Source organism: Equus asinus, chromosome 4 (assembly GCF_041296235.1).
Source record: "Equus asinus isolate D_3611 breed Donkey chromosome 4, EquAss-T2T_v2, whole genome shotgun sequence".
Classification (NCBI taxonomy): domain Eukaryota; kingdom Metazoa; phylum Chordata; class Mammalia; order Perissodactyla; family Equidae; genus Equus; species Equus asinus.
Genome location: NC_091793.1, coordinates 111,086,027 through 111,108,396, shown reverse-complemented (window position 1 = coordinate 111,108,396; position 22,370 = coordinate 111,086,027). Strand labels below are relative to the sequence as shown.

The 22,370-nt window shown below is 37.8% G+C and overlaps 1 protein-coding gene across 3 annotated transcripts in view; it reads right to left on the bottom strand.

Annotated features, from left to right (window-relative positions):
* Positions 1-21,229, bottom strand: part of HAT1 (histone acetyltransferase 1) — a 58,224-nt gene extending 36,995 nt beyond the window's left edge. The window contains exons 1-2 of one of the 3 annotated variants that reach the window (XM_014846584.3): positions 21,100-21,229; positions 18,291-18,395 (exon numbers count right to left, since the gene is read on the bottom strand). In XM_014846584.3, coding sequence (XP_014702070.2) covers positions 18,291-18,395; positions 21,100-21,214 — 220 coding nt within the window. In that variant the 5' untranslated portion in view covers positions 21,215-21,229. Of the gene's footprint in view, positions 1-18,290; positions 18,396-20,817 lie in introns of all 3 variants that reach the window. The other 2 variants (XM_070508100.1, XM_014846585.3) reach the window with 2 other exon arrangements.
* Between the last annotated feature and the right edge of the window lie 1,141 nt (positions 21,230-22,370).

Here is a 22,370-nt window from a genome sequence, read left to right as displayed (position 1 = left end):
CACGAGCCTAGTTATAACTATTTCTATAATTTGGACTGGGCTTCTTCCAATGCCCTTGTCATCCAAATTAATGAGGTTTTACTACTTTAGCTTGGAATTTGGTCCACAGAAAATAGTAACGAAAAGAAAAGCAAGCAAAATAATGAGACTTTTAGTTAAAATGAAGTAAAACTCACAGAGCTTAAGGCAAATATGTAATTAAATATTTACTTTTGAAGTTGATTAGACTAGATTTTAAATGAGTCCAAGAGAAACTGTTTAAAACCAATGCTATGTACTTTATAAAGGATGCTTTTAATAACCAATAAATGAAGTTTTTCTATCAGTTATCATATTACATGAAAACTTGTTCACTGTACAATCTTCAACCACACCAGGCAGATTTCTAAAACGTTGCCCAAAAGCCTCTGGGATCACACATTGAGAAGAGACCAAGGGCTATAGTTGACAGAGATTAGAATAAAAGTTACCTCCTCAAAAGAGGGTTTTTAAGGTAAAAAGTTGTAGGTCTAAACGAAAGAAAACAACAGTTGGTGCTAAGGGACCAAGGAATGGAGGTTAGTCCTTTTAACAGGTAAGGAACAAATGCGAATTTTCTATTCTCATTTAAAAAAAACCCTCAGGGGCCGGCCTGGTGGCACAGCGGTTAAGTATGCACGTTCTGCTTCAGTGGCCTGGGGTTCACCGGTCAGGATCCCGGGTGTGGACATGGCACCACTTGGCAAGCCATGTTGTGGCAGGCGTCCCACATAAAAAGTGGAGGAAGATGGGCATGGATGTCAGCTCAGGGCCAGTCTTCCTCAGCAAAAAGAGGAGCATTGGCAGCAGATGTTAGCTCAGGGCTAATCTGCCTCCAAAAATAAATAAATAAATAACCCTCAATGCTTATACAAGTGTAGTAATTACTGCAAAAGAAATGAAACCAGATCTCTAAATGTGCCTATTCTGGACATTTCACATAAATGGAATCATATAATATGTGGCATTTTGTTTCTGGCTTCTTCCACTTAATATGTTCTGAGTTCATCTATCTTGTAGCATGTACCAGTAGTTCATTCCTTTTTGTGGCTGAATAATATTCTACTGAATGGATATACCATATTTTGTTTATCCCATTCATCACTTAATGGACATTTGGGACGTTTCCACTTTGGGGGTATTATCAATAATGCTGCTATGAACACTCATGTATAAGTTTTCGTGTGAACAATGTTGTTTGCCAACACCAGATATACTCTTAAGGAGCAGTCACACACAAAATAATGTGTTATTAACAATATTATTAGTTGTCCCTTGAACTTTTACTGTGTGCCAGGCAATTTGCCAAAGATTTTATAAACATTACTGTAGTTAATCCTCACAAGATCTACAGAAGGTAGGTACCATTATTACCCCCATTTCATAGATAATAATGCAGAAAAGACTAATCTGCTCAAGGTTACAAAGTTGGTAAGTAGTGCGTTCAAGGCTGAATCAATCTGACATGTATACATGTACACGACAGCATGTACAAAGTGCAAATTCTCTCCTGGATATCACAAACATTAAGACTTTACAATGCAGTTACGGTCACTAAAGCAAGAGAGCAAGCAGGCAATCCAAATGTCAAGCAACAGGAGAATGATTAAATTATATAAACATTGAATGGTTTATATAATCACTAAACATTATGTTATTGAGACATTTGGTGACACAGAAAACTGTTCACAATGTACAGTTAAGTGAACAGAACATGACCTCGTGACCTCAATTTTATAACAGAAATAATATAAATGAATATATGATTTTAAAAACTGAAAGGAAATATCTCAAATTATAATGCAGAAGTAGTTATTCCACAAAATAGAATTATGAGTAATTTTTATTTCTTACATTCTGCACTTTCCAAAGTTTCTGCAAAATATGTATTAGTCCAATAGAGAAATATACAACATAAAAAACTAAAATAACTTAAAATAAGCTCTAAAAATTTTCTTTCCAAGAAAACCTATGTCACTCACATTTTGGAGAAAAATGGAGGATCAGGGCCTAGAAAACTAAATGGCACCTTACTGCCAACATAGAGCAAAGGACCTGCAATGAATCCTTTTGAATGTATGTCCTATTGTTTCTACTCCTATTTACAGTTCCCGTATTTCCTAGTTCCCATAATCACTTCTGTAATTTTTGGAGGGACCAGATACATAAAAGAAGATACATTCTACCTTTGTCTTATTAGCCAAAAACAAAATCAAGAAATCACCAAGCCACATTAATTTAATCAATTTTTGAAGTTTGTTTAATAGGTACTTATAAATTTAACATAGGGGCCAGCCCCCTGGCCGAGTGGTTAAGTTTGCGTGCTCCGCTTGGGTGGCCCAGGGTTTCACCAGTTCGAATCCTGGGCGCGGACATGGCACCACTCATTAGGCCATGTTGAGGCACTGTCCCACGTAGCACAACCAGAGGTACTCCCAACTAGAATATACAACTATGTACTGGGGGGCTTTGGGGAGAAGAAGAAGAAAATAAAGAAAGAAAGAAGACTGGCAACAGTTGTTAGCTCAGGTGTCAATCTTTAAAAAAACAAAAAGAATTTAACATAGATACGACCCACTGACAGGTGATCATAACGCAGATATAAACGGGTTCCAGCTCTCAAGCAGCTTCAGAGATACTGCCACATATTCTCCATAGTATCTAACCGTATTCTGGATTATGGCTAAGTTTATTCATAACCCTGTGTTCTTTAAAGTTTTTTTTTTTCCTTTTTCTCCCAAAGCCTCCCAGTACATAGTTGTGTATTTTTAGTTGTGGTCCTTCTAGTTGTGGCATGTGGGATGCCACTCAGCATGGCCTGATGATCGGTGCCATGTCCGCGCCCAGGATTCAAACTGGCGAAACCCTGGGCCAGCAAAGCAGAGCATGCAAACTTAAGCACTTGGCCACGGGGCCGGCTCTCTCTGTGTTCTTTAAATAACTGAAATCTTAGTGTTTTGGCAAATACATGTTTTCCTGACCACGATAAAGTGAAAAATAAGTTTATATTATTTTAAAATGCAGGGGTAAAGACAGGACCCAGTGGGCTCCCAGTAACATTCCCATTAGCACCACCAGCCTGCAATATTACAGGGCTTAACATTACAGTATACCTTAGAGACCATCATAATCCCATTATATTCTTTATTCTAGAGAACTTTAATCAAGTTCCTAGGTTATCCCTTATCACCCAGATTCTCATCCCCATACAATAGCTTAAAACTACTAGTCTAATGGTTTTTCCTATCCCTCTCTAACTCCCTGTTGCCACTGTGAAATTTACAGGTCATATCCCCAAACTTTTCCTTGAATGTTCTCCTATACCTTCTTGCTCTAACAGTTCAAGAACAAACATGCCTCTCCCCTGAAGACACTGATTCTCGTACAACTCTCTCAAGTAGTGACTGCTTTCTCTTCCATGCCTTCATAATGTTAGGACAAAGAGTCTTCCTTGCTCCTCACTGCTGGTTTCAGACTAAAGTCTTTCCACACCCTAATGACAACCAGCTTTGAAGCGAATGCATTACTTATCTCCTTCATTCTTTGAAGAATTTAGCTTCTGGCTTGCTGTCCTCTTTCCAACATCACATCTGACTTAAATCTTGGTGACTTCAAAATTTATGAAAATTAATCTCCAACCCAGCCTCTCAGTTTCTTGATTTCTCCTCCAAGAATCTAGTCTTCATTGTACCTTAGCCACTTATTCCCATGACATACACTAGCCCTTACGTATTACTATCAATCTCGTCAAGCCCTTTAATCTCTGTTTCAAACACTGTACAATCTTACCACTATCTCTTTCTAACACTCCCTGTGATAGGCCAATTCTAACAATACTTCAACCCCCACCAGGACTTACACTGTATTGATTAGAACATAATTTCACTGTCCCTCCCCTCCTTTGTATCCTCACTTTCCAGTGCTGAATTCTATGGCCAATGAATATTATCACTCCCTTGTAAACATCCTCAACTCCTTTACTCCAATCTTTGTCACACCAGCCTGCTAAAACCCCACTCTAGTTAAATCTGACCATATGCCCACTCTGTGCTACACCCTTGCATCTGGATGTGGTTGACCTCACTTTATTTTCACGAGTACTAACTTGAAGTGGGCCCTTAGTGCTACCTGAAAATCAGACCATCGTTCTCAAGTCCACCCACCCCTCTTGCTTGAAAGATGACTATTTCCTCAAACCTCCACATATTCTACAATCACATTCTCCCCTCATAACCTTGCTTCTTGTTTCACCTAGGAAACAGAAGCATTCAGAAGAGAATCTGCACAGACTGCCACCTCTACACCTTCTCATTTATTGCAGCCATTCCCATATAATCTATCTTCTTCTTGTTATGGTAGAGTAACTCTCCATGCTCCTATCTAAGGCTAATTCTTCCACCGATGAACAAGATCTTTTGCCCTCTCATATTCTCAAGGATATCACTCCACATATATTCCCCTTCCTCTCCTGTATCAGTTTTTCCTCCCATGACAGATCATAGGCATCAGCATATAAACATGCTGTTATTTCTTCTATGCTTAAAACCTCTCATTGTAGTATTCATAGCTGACAAAGTAGACTTCAATATGAGGCAAGATGAAGAATTAAAGAGGAGACAGAGATAAAGAGATCCTTTTACCAGAGATAGAGAGGAAACATTTTATGATTAAAGAGTCAATTCCTCAAGAAAAGATAAGTCTAAATCTTTATGCACTTAATATCAAAGCTTCAAAATACATGAAGCAAAAATGACAACTGAAGAAATAGACATCCACACTTATAGTTGGAGATTTCAACAGTCGTCTCTGAATTGTTCTAATTGATAGAATAAGTAGATAGAAATCAGCAAAAATATAGAAGACTTGAACAACACTCTTAAGCCAATTGACATTTATAGAACTCTATATATAACTGCAGGATATAAATGATTTTCCAGTGTACCTGGGACATTCACCAAAACAAACGATATATACTGGGCTATAAAACAAGTCTCAATAAATTTAAAAGGACTAAAATAGTCTGACCCCAATATAAAATTAAATAAAAAATCAGTAACAATAAGACAGCTAAAAAAAAGCCCGAAATACTTGGAAACTAAGCAATGCTTTTCTATATAACTATATGTCAAAGAAGAAATCACAAGGAAAATTAGAAAATATGTTCAATTGAACAATAATAAAAACACAACATAACAGAACTGGTGGGACGCAACTAAATCAGTATTTAGAGACAAATTTTTTAATTTTAATGCTAATGTTAGAAAAGGAAAGTTTAAAATCAATTATGTAACGTCTACCTTAAGGGAGTTTTTTTTTAAAAGAGCAAATTAAACTAATAATAATAAAGGAAATTATAAAGATTAAGAGTGGGAAATAAAAAATAGACAAATGGAGAAAAGGAATCATTGAAATCATCAGTAAGCATCATAAACTGATAGGCAGACTACTCAAGAAGAAAAGGAAAAAAAAAAAAAGAGCAAAACCACAAATTACCAGTTCACAATTTACCAACATCCTCAAGAAGGGATTGTGGATTCCACAGTCCTTAAAAGGGTAATGGGGGAATATTACGAACAACATTCTGCCAAGAAAGTTAGATGAAATGGGCAAATTCCTTAAAAGACAAAAATTACCAAAACTGACATAATAAAGAGAAAAGCAGAATAGTACTAAATCTATTAAGGAGATTTGTAGTTAAAAGCCTTCTGACAAAGAAAACTCCAGGAACACAAAGCTTCAATGGTAAATTCTATTGAACATTTAAAGAAGGAATAATACCAACCTTCTGCAAGATTGGTTCTTTCAGAAAATGGAGAAGATACAATTCTCAATTCATTTTATGAGGCCAGCAAAACCGTGATACCAAAATCGAACTAAGACAGAGAAAAGAAACCACTCTCTCTCATGAACAAAGATGTAACAATTCTTAACAAAATATTACCAGGCAGAATCCAGTAAGGTAGAAAAAGGATAATATATTGGTGTGGAAGATTGATTTAATACTTAAAAATCCATCAGTATAACTCACCACAGTAAGAGAATTAAAAAAGAAAAATCACATCATCATCTCAATGGATTGAGAAAAAGAAGTGGATCAGAATGCAACACTCATTCATGATAAAAATTCTTACCAAACTAGGAATGGAAACAAACTACTTCAACCTGATAAAGGGCACATATGAAATATCTACAGCTAACATTATACTTAATGGTGAAAAGTTCAATATTTTCCTATTTAAACTGGGAATAAAGCAAGGACGTCTGCTCCACTACTTCCCTTCAACATTAAAACAGAGGTCTTAGCCAGTGCAACAAGGCAAGAAAATGAAATATAAGGCATATAGACTAGAAAAGAAGAACTAAAACTGGCTTCATTAATAGGTGATATGATTGTTTATGTAGAAAATCCTAAGGATACTACATTAAAAAAAACTGCTATAAGAAGTGACTTTGGCAAGGTTACAGGGTACAATTATACAAACTGCAATTACACACACACACACACACACAAACAACTAGAAAAAGAAATTTTAAAATCATACCATTTTCAATAGCATCAAAACCCAAAATATATAGATGCATTCAGAGATCAATTTTTAAAAATACAGGCAAGACTGAAAACTTGAATCACTTCTGGAAAAACTAAATAAATACAGAGATGTGCCATGTTCACAGACTGAAAGGCTCAATATTAAGATAACAATTCTCCCCCATTCATTTATAGATTCAATGTAATTCCAAAATCCCAGAACTTTTTCCATGGAAATTAAGCATGTAACTCTAAAATGGATTCTAAATGGCAATGAAAAGGTTAAGAATAATTAATCTTGGAAAAAGAGCAAATATAAAAGACTCATACTACCTGGTTTCAAGATGCATTATAAAGTTACACTAATCAAGATAGTATGACATTGACAGAAGGACAGACAAATCAACAAATGAGAACAGAGTCAGAATACAGATCTACACTTAAAAGGTAAATTTATTTTTGTCAAAGGCATCAAAGCATTCATACAAATGGTACTGGAACAAATGACTATCCATGTGGAACAAAGTTTGATCCTCTTTCTTATACCATACACAAAAAACAACTTTAGATAAATCATAAATCTAATTGTTAAAAGCTAAAACTATAAGGCTTCCAGAAGAAAATACAGGAGAAGATCTTCATGATTTTCTTGGTGTAGACAAAGATTTTAGGCAGGAACCAGGAAACACTAACACAAATGAAAAACTAATAAACTGGACCTCACCAAAACTAAAAACTTCTGCTTATCAAAACACATTGTTTAGGGGCTGGCCCAGTGGCATAGTGGTTAGGTTCGCACACTCTGCCTCAGTGGCCTAGAGTTTGCAGGTTCGGATCCCAGGCACACACCTAGCACTGCTCATCAAGCCATGTTGTGGCAGCATCCCACATAAAACAATAAAATAGAGGAAGATTGGCATAGATGTTAGCTCAGGGTCACTCTTCCTCACCAAAAAAAAAAAAAAAAAGTCATTGTTTAGAATATGAATAGGCAAGCCACAGAGAGGAAAATATGTACAAGACATATATCCAGCAGAAAGGACTCACATCCAGAATATATAAAGAACACCTACAATACAATAACAAAAGATACAAACCAATTTATAAAATGGGCAAAAGATGTGAACAGACAATTCACAAAAGGAGATATATAAATGGTCAATAAGCACATGGCAAAAAATGCTTCATCACATTAGTCATCACAACTTAAAACCACAATGAGATACCACTATAGACCCATGAGAATGACTAAAATTTTAAATATTGACACCACCAAATATTCATGAGGATGTGTGAAGTGACCAGAATTCCAATACACTGCTGGCACAAGTATAAAAGTAATTTTGGGGGCAGCCCCAAAATGAACTAATGGTTAAGTTCAGCGTGCTCTGCTTAAGCGGCCCAGGTTCGTGGGCCAGGTCCCAGGCATGGACCTACACTGCTCATCAGCCATGCTGTGGCGGCAAGCGACATATAAAGTAGAGGAAGACTGGCACAGATGTTAGCTCAGGGCTAATCTTCTCGGCAAAGTAAATAAATAAATAAATAAAAATAATTTGGAAATCAGTCTGGCAAGTATCTCATAAAGCTAAACATATAACTACCCTCTGACCTAGCAAATCTACTTCTAGGAATTTATCCAAAATAAAGTCTATGTCCACAAAAAGACTTGTGTAAGAACATTCTTTTTGGAATTATTTATAATAGCCAAAAACTTAAAACAATCGATGTCTATTAACTGGTGAATAATAATGTACCAAAATGGAATAATATTCAGCAATAAAAGGGAATGAACTACTGTTTCAGGCAACAATAAGATGTACCTAAAAAATACACTGAATCTAACTCAGCCAATCACAGAGTATATATGTATAACTACATTTATATAAAGTTCTAAAACAGGCAAAACTAATTTGGGTGAAAGAACTCAGAGGAGTAATCACCTTAAAGGGATCAGAGACTGAACAGGAAGGAGCAAAGTTCTGTCCACTAAGAAGGCCTGCTCTCATTAATGTTAGAGCAACACTCTAACAACAATGAGCTCACCTGTTCACTGAGCAGATCTTGGCTTTGAAATACCATTTTCCACTAAAAAACACCAGGGCTCCTTAGAGAAATGGCTGATTTCAGAGCTACAGCAGAGGTAACAGATAAGCCTGAAACATCTTGTTCCAGAAAGTAATCAAGTATGAAGTAATGAAAGAATGAAGCAATCAAATAATGAGGAAGATAGGTAAAAAAGACACACAAACTAGCTTCAATTGGGGGCCCACTGGCCAAGTCAGGGACAATTTGATCACCAAAATAAATGACAGTAACAGGTTATAATCCATTAAATAAAATAGGAAATAAATAAATGAAAGAATTCGGAGGTTTTGTTTCTGTTTTTGTTTTTGGTAAGGAAGACTGGCCCTGAGCTAATATCTCTTGCCCATCTTCCTCTTTTTGCTTGAGGAAGATTGTCGCTGGGCTAACATCCATACTACTCTTCCTCTACTTTGTATGTGGGATGCTGCCACAGCACAGTTTGATGAGAGTTGTGTAGGTCTGCACCTGGGATCCAAACTGGCTAACCCCAGGCTGCCAAAGCAGAGCGCATGAACTTGACCACTACGCCACCACGCTGGCCCCAAAAGAATTGAAAGTTGAATGAAAAACTGATAGGGTACAATGAGATCCGTGCATCACCTCTGCGATATTCCTACCAAACATGTATAACCTAAGATAAACCATGAGCAAACATTAGCCAAACCTATATTGAGGGACATTCTACAAAATAACTGGCCTGTAATCCTCAAAAGTGTCAAGGTCATGAAAGTCAAGAAGAGACTAACAACTCTTCCAGCCTAAAGGAGACAAAAGAGACAAGGCAACCAAAAGCAAGCTCTGATTCTAAACTGGATCCCTACTATCAAGAGCATTCTGGAACAACTGGGGAAGTATGAATGGAGCCTGAGAATTAGATGGTGATAATATAGCGATATTAATTTCCTAGCTTTGATGGTTATATTCTGGTTATGTAAGATAACGTTCTTGTTCATAGGAATTATACACTAAGTATTTGTGGTGATGGTTCATCAAGTAAGCAATTTATTCTTAAATAGTTCAGGGGAAAAAAGGTCTTTATATTTTTACTTTCAACTTTTCTGTACGTTGGTGATTGTTTCAAAAACAAAACAAAACAAAGAGAAATGTAACCCACAAGGTCTGCCACATGCCTCAATGCCCCAAAAACCAGGTTTTAAAATTAAAACCCCAAAAAAGCAGCTATTTTGTGGGTGAAAACCCATAAACCTCACTGAATCAAACACTTAGTGTGCATTTCATTGTATGTAAATTGTACATCACTTTTCAAAAGGTAAAAATAAAGTTATCTAATTTTATCCCATGTCTTCCTCTACCTATCCCATTTCTCAACTCCACTTCACAGCAAAACTCTTCAAAAACAGTCTATATTCTATTTCTCTAATGCATCTCCTCTTAATTTCTCTTAAATTACTATAAAGAGGGAGATCCTATGACTCCATCACTACTCTAATTAAAAAAAAAATCATCAGATCACTAAATCCCAATAGTCCTTATGTTACTAGATCTACCAGCAACATTTGACATGGTTAATTACTTCCTGATTCTTCAAACACTTTCACCATCTGGCTTCCAGATACTTCCTCCTCCCAAGCTATCCTTCTCAGTCACAACAGCTTCCCTAGTGTTCCTTGAACATGTCCAGCACATTCTGGACTTGCTATTCTTCTGCCTAGAATACTCTTCCTTGAGATATTAACATGGCTCACAGATTCACTTCTTCTAGTATCTACTCAAATGTCACCTTAGCAGTAGGACCTAATCACCCTATATTTTCTCCATAACAGATATCACAATTTGTCACATATTTATGTCTGTTTTTCATAGCCAGAATCTAAGTTCCATGAAGAAAGGGACTGTTTGTATACTGCTCTATCTCTGGTGCCCAGATAAGTACCTGCCACATAGTATAACTAAATAACTATTTGCTGAATGAATTTAAAAATATAAAGATTATCTCAGTGGAACCAAAAATACACTATATTTTAAAAATAGGATATATGGCTTTTTAATAGAATTTAAAACAGAGTATACTGGAGAGTGAGGGGTAAGGGAAAACAAAACACATGCTACATAGGAAACAGAGAAATAAGAAAGTGCAAGGAAGCAAAAGAAAAATAAAATGACAAAAGTAACAAACAATAAATGTAAAGGAGATAAACTATGTAAAAAAAAATTATACAATCAAATCCAAATATGCTCTCTATAAAAACATATGTAATGGGGCCAGCCCCGTGGCCTAGTGGTTAAGTTCAGTGCTCTCCACTTCAGCAGCCCAGGTCTGGTTCCTGGACATGGACCTATACCAGTTGTTGGTGGCCATGATGTGGTGGCAATCCACATACAAAAAAAATAAAGGAGGACTGGAACAGATGTTAGCTCAGGGCAAATCTTCCTCAAGCAAAAAAAGGAAGAAGGGCAAGAGATTTTAGCTCAGGGCCAATCTTCCTCAGGAAAAAAAAAAACACATCTAAAAAGAATGATGAGTTAAAAGTAAATGGAAGGGTCCAGCCCCATGGCCAAGCAGTTAAGTTCACGTGCTCTGCTTCAGTAGCCCAGTGTTTTGCTGGTTTTGATCGTGAACGTGGACCTAGCACTGCTCATCAGGCCATGCTGAGGCAGAGTCCCACATAGCACAACTAGAGGCACTCACAACTAGAATCTACAACTATGTACTGGGGGGCCTTGGGGAGAAAAAGCAGACAAAAAAAAAAAAAAGAAGACTGCCAACAGTTGTTAGCTCAGGCGCCAATCTTTAAAAAAAAAAAAGATTCACTCTTTCTGCAGTAACCTACCCCCATAGCACTGAACCTCTGTGGGAAAAGCATGCCTGTCAGCACTCACACTCAGTAAAAACAGCTTGCTATCAGAGAAAGAATCCTGGGATAAACCTTAGTGGAATTACTGGTATTCAGTCAAGAGTTCAAGTTATCCGATGTGCCTGACACAATACCTGTCACATGGTAGGTTTCAATAAACATGCGTCCAGAGAAGGTGGGTGGGGAGGCAGATGGGATAGAAGGGCCAAGGGAAGAAAGGGAGGGAGAAAGGAAGATTAGCCTGAGGGACACAAATTATTGCTGTGACCGTCCCTACAGGATGACTAAATGACACAGTAACTTTAGTTCTGTCATCTATGTGTAAAACTTGAGTTAAGTAAACTGGATTTTGATGTGGGGAAAAAATATATCTTAAAAATTATTTTCAACAAGCAACTAGCAGAAAGAGAAATCAAGAATACAATCCCATTCACAATCAGAACAAAAAGAATAAAATTTCTAGGAGTAAATTTAACCAAGGAGGTGAAAGAACTGTACACTGAAAACTATAAGACACTGTTGAATGAAACTGAAAAAGATATAAAGAGATGGAAAGATATTCTGTGCTTATGGATTGGGAGAATTAACTTAGTTAAAATGCCCATATTACCTGAAGCAATCTACAAATTCAATGCGATTCCAATCAGAAGCCCAATGACATTTTTCACGGAAATAGAACAAAGAATCATAAAATGTATATGAATCAACAAAAGACTCAACTAACCAAAGGAATCCTGAGAAAAAAGAACAAAGCTAGAGGTATTACACACTCCCTGATTTCAAAATATACTACAAAGCTATTGCAAACAAAACAGCATGGTACTGGCAGAAAAAGAGACATACAGATTACTGGAGCAGAACTGAGAGCCTAGAAATAAACCCACACATCTATGAAAGCTAATTTTTGACAAAGGAGCCAAGAATATACAATGGAAAAGGAAAGTCTCTTCAATAAATGGTGTTGGCAGAATTTGACAGCCAGATGTGAAAGAATGAAAGTAGACCATTATTTTACACTATACACAAAAATTAACTCAAAACGGATTAGGCTTGAATGGAAGACTTGAAGCCATAATACTCTTAGAAGAAAACATAGGCAGCACGCTCTTTGACATTGGTCTTAGCAGTATCTTTTTGTATACCATGTCTCCTCAGGCAAAGGAAACAAAAGAAAAAATAAACAAATGAGACTACATCAAACTAAAGAGTTTCTGCACAATGAAGGAAATCATGAACAAAACAAAGACAACTTACCAATTAGGAGAAGATATTTGCAAATTGTATATCTGATAAGGGCTTAATATCCAAAATATATAAAGAACTCATACAACTCAACAACAACGAAAAACCCAATCAAAAAATGGGCAGAAGATATGAGCAGATATTTTTCCAAAAAAGATATACACAAGGCCAACAGGCATGTGAAAAGATGTTCAACATCAGTAATTATTAGGGAAATACAAATCAAAACTACAATGAGCTATCACCTCACACCTGTCAGAATAGCTATTATTAACAAGACAAGAAATTGCAAGTGTTGGAGAGGATGTGGAGAAAAAGGAACACTCTTACGCTGCTGGTGGTAATGTAAATTGGTGCAGCCACTATGGAAAACAGTATGGAGATTCCTCAAAAGATTAAAAACAGAAATACTATACAATCCAGCTATTCCACTTCTGGGTAATTATCTAAAAAAACACTAATTCAAAACAACAGATGCACCCCTATGTTCACTGCAGTATTATTCACAATTGCCAAGACTTGGAAGCAACCTAAGTGCCCATCAATGGATAAATGGATAAAGAAAGCATGGTATATATACACAATGGAATGCTACTAAGCCATAAGAGAAGAGATGAAATCTAGCCATTTGTGACAACATGGATGGACCCTGAGGGTATGATGTTAAGTGAAATAAGTCAAAGAAAGACAAACACCATATGACTTCACTCATATGTGGAAAATAAACACACACACACACACAGATACAGAGGCCGGATTGGTGGTTACCAGAGAGGAAGAGGATGGGGGAGGGTAAAAGGAGTAAAGGGGCACACATGTATGGTGACAGATGGTAATTAGACTTTTGGTGGTAAACACGATGCAGTCTATACAGAAGCTGAAATATAATGATGTACCCCTGAAATTTACATAATGTTATAAACCAATGTGACTTTAAAGAAAAAAAATTATCTTCCATCGTTTTCCTACACACTATTAATAAAGGTAGAAAATATAACAAAGAGAAGATTCCATATATAATAGCAATAAAACAGATGAAATACTAGGAATAAACAATAAGAAATGTTTATCATCTATAAATAAAAATTAAAACTAAAGATAGACATAAAAAATGCCCAGATAAATAGAAAGATCTTTTTTTTTTTTTTTTAAAGATTTTATTTTTTTCCTTTTTTCCCCAAAGCCCCCCGGGTACATAGTTGTATGCTTTTAGCTGCGAGTCCTCTCAGTTGTGGCATGTGGGACACCGCCTCAGCATGGCCTGACGAGCTGCCCCATGTCCGCGCCCAGGACTCAAACCAGTGAAACCCTGGGCCACCGAAGCGCAGCACGCGAACCTAACCACTCGGCCACAGGGCTGGGCCATAAAAAGATATTCTTGCTTTTAGAAAGGAAGACTCAATAATGTAAGGATGTTGATTTTCCCTAAAATTAAACTTAAAATTTAATAGGATCTCAGTTAAAAAAATGATCAACAAAGTCTTTTTGGAACTTGATAAAATGTTCATCTAAAAGAATAAACATTAGAGAAAACTTAGGAAAACTCTTAGAGAGTAACGAGTGGGACCTAGTCACACCATATATTAATTACAACATTTATTGTAACAGTACACTAATGGCTCAAGGACAAAAAAGGGGCCCCAAATAAACCCAAGAATATATGATACTTTACTATGATAAAAGAGAAATTTTAAACCATTAATAAAACAACAAATTGGTAGGTGGATAATTGGTTAACTCATCTGAAAAAAGCAGTAAGCTGGATTCCTATCTTATGCCTTATATCAAGATAAAGACTCAAAGGTTTTGGGCTCAGCCCTGTGGCTGAGTGATTAGGTTCATGTGCTCCGCTTTGCCGGCCTAGGGTTTCGCCAGTTCGGATCCTGGGCGCGCACCTGGCACTGCTCATCAAGCCATGCTGAGGCAGCGTCCCACATAGAAGGACCTACAATTAGAATACACAACCATGTACTGGGGGTCTTTGGGGAGAAGAAGAAGAAGAAGAAAAAAAAATATTCAAAGCTTTCAATTTACAAAAGAAAAGAAATCAAAAAAATTATTAAAAGAAACAATGAATACATTTCTTTATAATCTTAGAGTGAGGAGAGCTTTTTTGTAAGACAGGATGAAAACTCATAAAAGAAAAAAATTTTTCTAGATAAGTTTTAACTTCTAAATAACAAACTCACCAAAGTCAAAATCAGGAAAAAGTACCTGTAACACATGACCAAAAAAGGGCTGGTTCTCTTAGAATATAAAGGATATAACCTCTCTTCCAATTAAAAATCAATTTTAATTATCAAATCAAAAAATGGTCAAAAACACACAGAAAAAACAAGTAAGTAAGTGTTGCAAGGCTATGGAGAAATTGGAACCTATGTGTACCGTTGGTAGGAATGTAAAATGGAGCAGCCCCTATGGAAACTGGTATGGAGATTCCTCAAAAAATTAAAAACAGAATTATCATATGATCCAGCAATCCTACTTCTGCATATATATGCAAAAGAATTCCAAGCGGGATCTCAAGAGATGTGTGCACACCCAGTCACAGCAGCCTTATTCACAATAGTTAAGAGGTGAAAGCAAATGTCCATCAACGGATGAATGGATAAACCAAATGCGGTATATACATACAATGGAAAATTATTCAGCCATAAAGGAAGGAAATTCTGTCACGTGTTACAACATGGATGAATTCTGAGGACATTAAGCTAAATGAAATACAGCAGTGACAAAGACAAATACTGTATGATTCCACTTATATGAGGTATCTACCATAGCCAAATTCTAGAAACAGGAAGTAAAATGGTGGTTGCCAGGGGCTGGGTGGGGAGGAAATACGGAGTTGCTTAATGGGTATAGAGTTTCAATTATACAAGATGAAAAAGTTCTGGAGATCTATTGTACAACTATGTGAATATACTCAACACTACTGAACTGTACACTTAAAAATGGTAAAGATGGTAAACTTTGTTACTACTTTTTTTTTTTTTAATGAGGAAGATTAGCCCTGGTGAGGAAGATTAGCCCTGAGCCAGCATCCATTGACAATCTTCCTATTTTTTGCTGAGGAAGATTGGCCCTGAGCTAATATCTGTGCCCATCTTCCTCTATTTTACATGTTGGACACCTGCCACACCATGGCTTGATAAGTTATGTGTAGTTCTGTGCCCAGAATCCGAACCTGTGAACCCTGGGCCACAGAAACAGAGCACACGAACTTAACCACTACACCACCAGGCTGGCCCCAATGTTATGTGTTTTTTTACTACTAAAAAAGTCTGTTGCAAGGAAAACAGTCAATTCATATAAGACAAAAATGATCAACAGGATAAAAGGGGCCGGCCTGATGGCACAGTGGTTAAGTGCACACATTCCGCTTCTTGGCGGCCCGGGGTTCACAGGTTCGGATCCCGGGTGCGGACATGGCACCATTTGGCAAGCCATGCTGTGGCAGGCGCCCCACATATAAAGTAGAGGAAGATGGGCAGAGATGTTAGCTCAGGGCCAGGCTTCCTGAGCAAAAAAGAGGAGGACTGGCAGTAGTTAGCTCAGGGCTAATCTTCCTCAAAATAAATAAATTAATTAATTTAATTTAATTAAAAAAAGGATAAAAGAAAAGTTGCTGAATCTCACTAATAACAAAATGTGTACTAAAATAAGAAATCATTTTTTACCCATCAGAGAGGCAGGATTTTTTGTTTGTTCTTGTTTTTTAATGACAATATGCAACAGTGACCAGGATATAGGTAAAAAGACAATCTGAAAAAATTCTGGAGCAAGTATATGGATTTTTTGGAAGGTAATTTGGCAACAGCTGCTGAAGCAGAATAGGTTCATATCCATAGTGGTTCTCAGACAGGGGCAACTTTACTCACCACCCTCAGAGGGTATTTGACAATGTCAGAAGACATTTTTTTGGTTGTCGCAACTGGAGGGGAATGTTACTGGCATCTAGTGAGTAGAGACCAGGGATGCTGCTAAATATCCTACAATGCACAGAATAACAAAGAATTATCAAACCCAAAGAATTATCTAACCCAAAATGTCAATGGTGCTGAAGTTAAGAAACTCCAATCCAGCATCTCAATTTCTTGCCACACGTTCTATCGAACACTTACACAAGTGGATAAAGATATAGACAGGCTATTCATTGGAGAATGATTTTTAATAGCAAAAGAGGAGAAGCAACCTAAAAATCCCCCGACAGGGAACACTTAAATAAGTTATGGTACAGTCATACTGTATTACATAACTTAAAAGAATGAGGTAGATCTATATGCAGGGAATGATATCCAACACGTTGTTAAGAAGCTTTACGAGAGGATCTTGGTTTTAGAAAAATAAAGTATGTACCAGCAAAAAAATCTAGATCAGTATTATCTCTGTAGTGAGGGGTTAGAGAACCACTACTTTCTTTGTCACTTTCTTTGTATTGTTTTAAATAATAACAGCTAACATTTATTGAGAATTTCTACAAGTCAAGTTGTTTAAGCATTTTACTTGTATTTAACCTTACATTTAATCTTCACAACCACTATAAAGTAAGTACTATTAACTTCATTTTAAAGATGAGGAACCAGAGGCATGGGAAGTGATGGATTCAGGAGCATATACTGTTTTATTTTTCATGAGCATATACTTTCTAAGCAGCTTTATTGAGGTTTAACTTACATACCATAAAACTCACTTAAGCATAGAGTTCAATGATTTTTAGTAAATTTAGAACTGTGTGACCAATTCCACAATCTAATTTTAAAACACCGCTATCACTCTCAAAAGAAATTTCATGCCTATTTGCAGTCATTCTCTCTCCCCAGGAAACCACTAAGCTACTTTCTCTCTATGGATGTGCCTTTTCCAAACATTTCATACAAATGGAATCACACAGTGTGTGTGGGTTTTTGGTTGGTTTCCTTAACAAGTATGTTTTTGAGGTTTATCCATGTTGTAGCATGTGACAGATCTTCATTCCTTCTTATCCTCAAATAGTATTCCATCATATAGGTATACCTTACTTTGTTTATCCATTTACCAGCTGATGGATATCTAGGTTGTTTCCATTTTTTGGCTATTGTGAATAATGCTGCTATGAACATTCGTGGACAAGTTTTTGCATGGACATATGCTTTCATTTCTCTTGGGTAGATGCCTAGGAGTAGAATTGCTGGGTCATATGATAAATTTACGTATAACTCTTTAAGAACCTGCCAAACTGCTTTCCAAAGTAGCTGAATCATTTTACATTCCCATCAGCAACACAAGAGTGTTTTTCTACCACCTCACCAACACTTACTGTCTATTATTTTTATAAGCAAAAAAGTAAAGGTAAATATTTTTAACAGGCTAAACCACTTATACTTGTCACTTTTGCCACACGGTACTTACTATATGTAAACTCTGCCACCTCTCAGACATCTACCCACTCCATGACGTGAATCAAGACTGAAGTAAAATCTGAATGTTCAGCAAATGCAGATATCTATACATTTACATAAACAACTGCTTTTACGTAAAATTCTACTTAAAATTTACAAAGAAAGATTACATACACACACACAGTACATATATAACACCAATTAGAAATGCATACATACCTAATTTTAGTTCAATTGCTGTGTTGGTGTTACATTTGTACTCGGCCAGTTTCTTCTCCACTGCACTCTTGTATTCAACTAGAAATTTCTCCATAGCACCAAATCCTAAGAGAAAAGGTTTTTAAAAGGTCTGGTTGGAAGTGATTTAAATAGTCAAACCTACAAATAGGGGTCTTATTAGAAGTGGAATAAAGGTAAGATTTAAAACACGCTAATAGATCATGAAAGTACCGGTCATTCTCCATATATGCCCAAATAAATGCACTGTATGACTGCCTCATTATAAAATAGGGAAAACATCACTTTTGAGATAGAGGCTTATGAACAAGGCATGCTTTACATAAATGAGCAAACCTGAAAATTAAGATGACAGACTACTGACATTTTTAAATATCAAATACTAATATGAATTACCTGCTAGGATTTATACCTAACTAGCTTTTTAACAAGAAATATAAAAAGGATGCCACTGCTCTACTAAGAAACAAAGTGAGAATATCCTTTGATAATTACAATAGCATTTCATTTCTAACACTGGAAAAATTCTACCCAGAGTACTTCCAGATCAACCACTAAAAAAACTATCAACTGAGGCTGGCCCCATGGTGTAGTGGTTAGGTTCAGCACACTCCACTTCAGCAGCCTAGGTTCACAGTTTGGATCCTGGGCACAGACTTACACCACTCATCAGCCATGCTGTGGCAGGGACCCACATATAAAGTGTAGGAAGAATGGCACAGGTTTTAGCTCAGGGCTAATCTTTCTCAAGCAAAAAAAGAGGAAGATTGGCGAGACATGTTAGCTCAGGTCTAATCTTCCTCAGCAAACAAAACAAAAAACCCCCACCATCAACTGATAATGCATAGATCATCTCAAGAATGCACAAGAAACTGGTAACCATGGTTACCTCTAGGATAAGAGAGAAGGAATGGGGACAAGATTAGGGAAGAAAATTTCACTGTATTAAAAAAATTGTTTTGACCATATGGGCACAAAGTCAAAACTATGGGCTACTGGAATAACCAAACGGTTTTACTGCAACCTGGCTACCCATCAAGAGAAACTTTTGGGGCTGGCCCCTGGCCGAGTGGTTAAGTTCACACAATCCGCTTCAGTGGCCCAGGGTTTAGCCGGTTAGGATCCTGTGTGCTGACATGGCACTGCTCATCAAGCCATGCTGAGGTGGCGTCCCACATACCACAACTAGGAGGACCCACAACTAAAATACACAATTATGTACTGGGGGGCTTTGGGGAGAAAAAGGAAAAATAAAATCTTTAAAAAAAAATAAGAAAGAAACTTTCAAGCAAAGATAATGATAAATCTCCTGACAAAATGAACATAAAAATTAGTAAAAAAAAAAAAAACCAGGGGAAAAAAGTCATGAGCAGAAACAAAAGAAGAGGTACAATGACATGCCATAAACTTAAGTAATTTAAAGACACAAGGAAAATGGGAAACACTTGAGACAGTATACATTAATGGTATGGAGTCAGAATTCTTGGATTCAAATCCAGGCTTCACCATTTACTTATTAGAGCTGTGAACTAGAGCACATTATTTGACTTCTCTAACCCTAACCTATAAAACTGAGCTAAGAGAACCCACCTCAAGGAATTTATGTATAACCCAAGCAAGAAAGTTTAACTTGTGAAATCATACATCAGCTAAATCTCCACAATTCTATAAGACAAGCAAATACTATATCAGTCCCATTTCATTTTTAAAAGCTCAGGCTTAGAAAGAGGTTTACCAGTTGCTTAAGGGCACCCAACTATGAAGTGGTGAAGCTGAAATTCGAATTTAGGTGTAATTCTTATAATATGTACACTCTATACAATACATAATATGTCCCCCCCCCCCCTTTTATAGTACCAGCGTGTCCCATGATCCTACAGTCTCTATCTGGGAGAAGAGCCCTTCCTTAAACATCTATAGAGCTCATGCTATAGCCTGTCTATCCAGCACATCCATAAAAGTGTAGTGAGATTACTACGAAGGCACTGGAAAAGAGAAAAAATAGAAACTGTCCATCACTTCAAAAGATACGTAACTGGAAAAAAGCATATACTCACACCAAAACAGTCTTAACAGACGTACAAAATAATAGCAATTAATAGATCTGAAATGTTGTAAACTGAAGAGACTCAATAAAGAAGAGAGCAGAATGGAATGAACACAAGAGAATTATATGAGAGTAGACATACACTAAAAGAGAAGTTTAGATGAAGGAAGAATGTGAGAACAACCTCTTTCTGAAGACATCCTAGGAAGACTAAAGAGTGAGACACTAAGGAGACGATTACGAAGTCAGTCCAGATTCAAGTGAGAGCCCTAGCGCAGGGCAAGGCAGCAGTGCGCCAGCTCAGAAGTTGACTGTAGAGGAAGGTGGAGGGAGCCGTAGAATAGGAGGAGGAGGAGGATCTGAGCGTTAAAATCAGCTGGCGGGAAAAGAACCAGACTAGAGCGGCTGAGGCAGCAACGGGAAAAGGAACGAGAAGAGAAGCAGGCCTCGAAGCATCTGCACCTTACAAGCCCCGATCGCGACGCCCTCCCCGGCCTCTTCGGTCCCTGCGGAGGACCGAGCTCTTCGCAGAAGGCGCAGAACCCCGAGCACTAGGGGGCGGGGACACGAACCTCGACCGACAAGGAGTAGGGCCGAGAGTTCCGCGCTTCCAGGCTGACGCAAGCCTTCCGGAACCCAGGCTAGGGCCCGAAAGTTCCGAGCGGGCACTGTCACCACCGTCCCGGCGTTCTTTCCCAAACCTGCCCGCCCCCTCCCCTTGGTAAACTTTTCCCGGCAACTTACCCGCCATTTCCGAGCTGCGAGCACCCGCGGCCAAGGAAGGACGAATCAACCCGCGCGCTCCCTGGCCGGAAGTGAGCGCGCTGTCTGACGCATTTCCCCCGCCCACAGCTGGCATGTCGCTGGCCAATGAGAGGAGGAGGTTTGAGGCGCGGGGTGGCGGAAGCTCCTCAGGAGGCGGGGCTAAGACCGCTGGGAAGGCTCAGAGCGTGGTCTGGCCGTGGCACTGCCGTCAGCTGCTCAGCAGGCCTGAGCTGGAGGGGGAGGCCGCAAAAGGGACTTGTTATATTAAGACTCTCGCTGGCCCGAGGAGAGTTTCTTTAGGATTGATTTGAATAATGTAGCGACCTTGTGGCTGTTTTCTTTTCCCCGTTCGCGATGTTTTGGAGACTAGTAGAAAACCTTTCCCCGTGGCCTGGACGGTGGATCCAAACGCCTGAGCCCTGGCTTTACGGAGGGGAAGATGCGGGCATTGAGTTACAGTTGCGGGAGAAATTTTCGCTTAGTTTGTTTCTATTTTTGCCGTAAATACTTGTTTAACATCGTCTTACTTTTCTCTCATGTTTTTTAGTAGACTACAGTGTGATATTTAGGTACTCGGCTTTCACTCTTAAGGTGGTCAGGCCACCAATTAGTGCACCAAAATTGTTGCCTAATAATACCTCAAGTGGCCTGATCTCGTCCTGCATGTCTCAAGTCCTTGTGGCCTGAACCACATCACAGGATGTTACGTAATTTAAGCCATAGTCCTTGTTAGTATTTAGTAACTGTTGAAACTTTGTCCCAGAGTATAAGCCATTATTTAGGTATCCACAAATATTCCCACAATGTTGTCTGTATGCTAGAATGCCTCGTCTCGACAAATGTTGGTTAACAGGTTTTACAATGACGATGTTAAAACTAAAATGGACCCTTGGGATAATAGTCTAGAACTAATATACCCCTCATATTAGAGATGAGGAAACTAAAGCCCAGAAAAAAGAAATTGCCCAAGTTCGTACTCTGTAAACAGCCTGTGTAAGAATGCAGTTCTCCAGACACTCAGCCCAGTATATGCTGGATTACACAGAGATGGCCCTCTCAAAAATAAAGATCAGAAAAGGTGCTGAGAACACTCTGATCTTTTTCTTTAAGCCTTAGTGAAATGCAAGACATTATGATCACAATGTTAAGAAAACTGAAGTCTATGCTACTAATGACGTTATGGATCAAAAAGGGAAAACAATCTTTCTTATATAAATCACTTCTTCAAAATGGCAAGTCTCATAATTTCT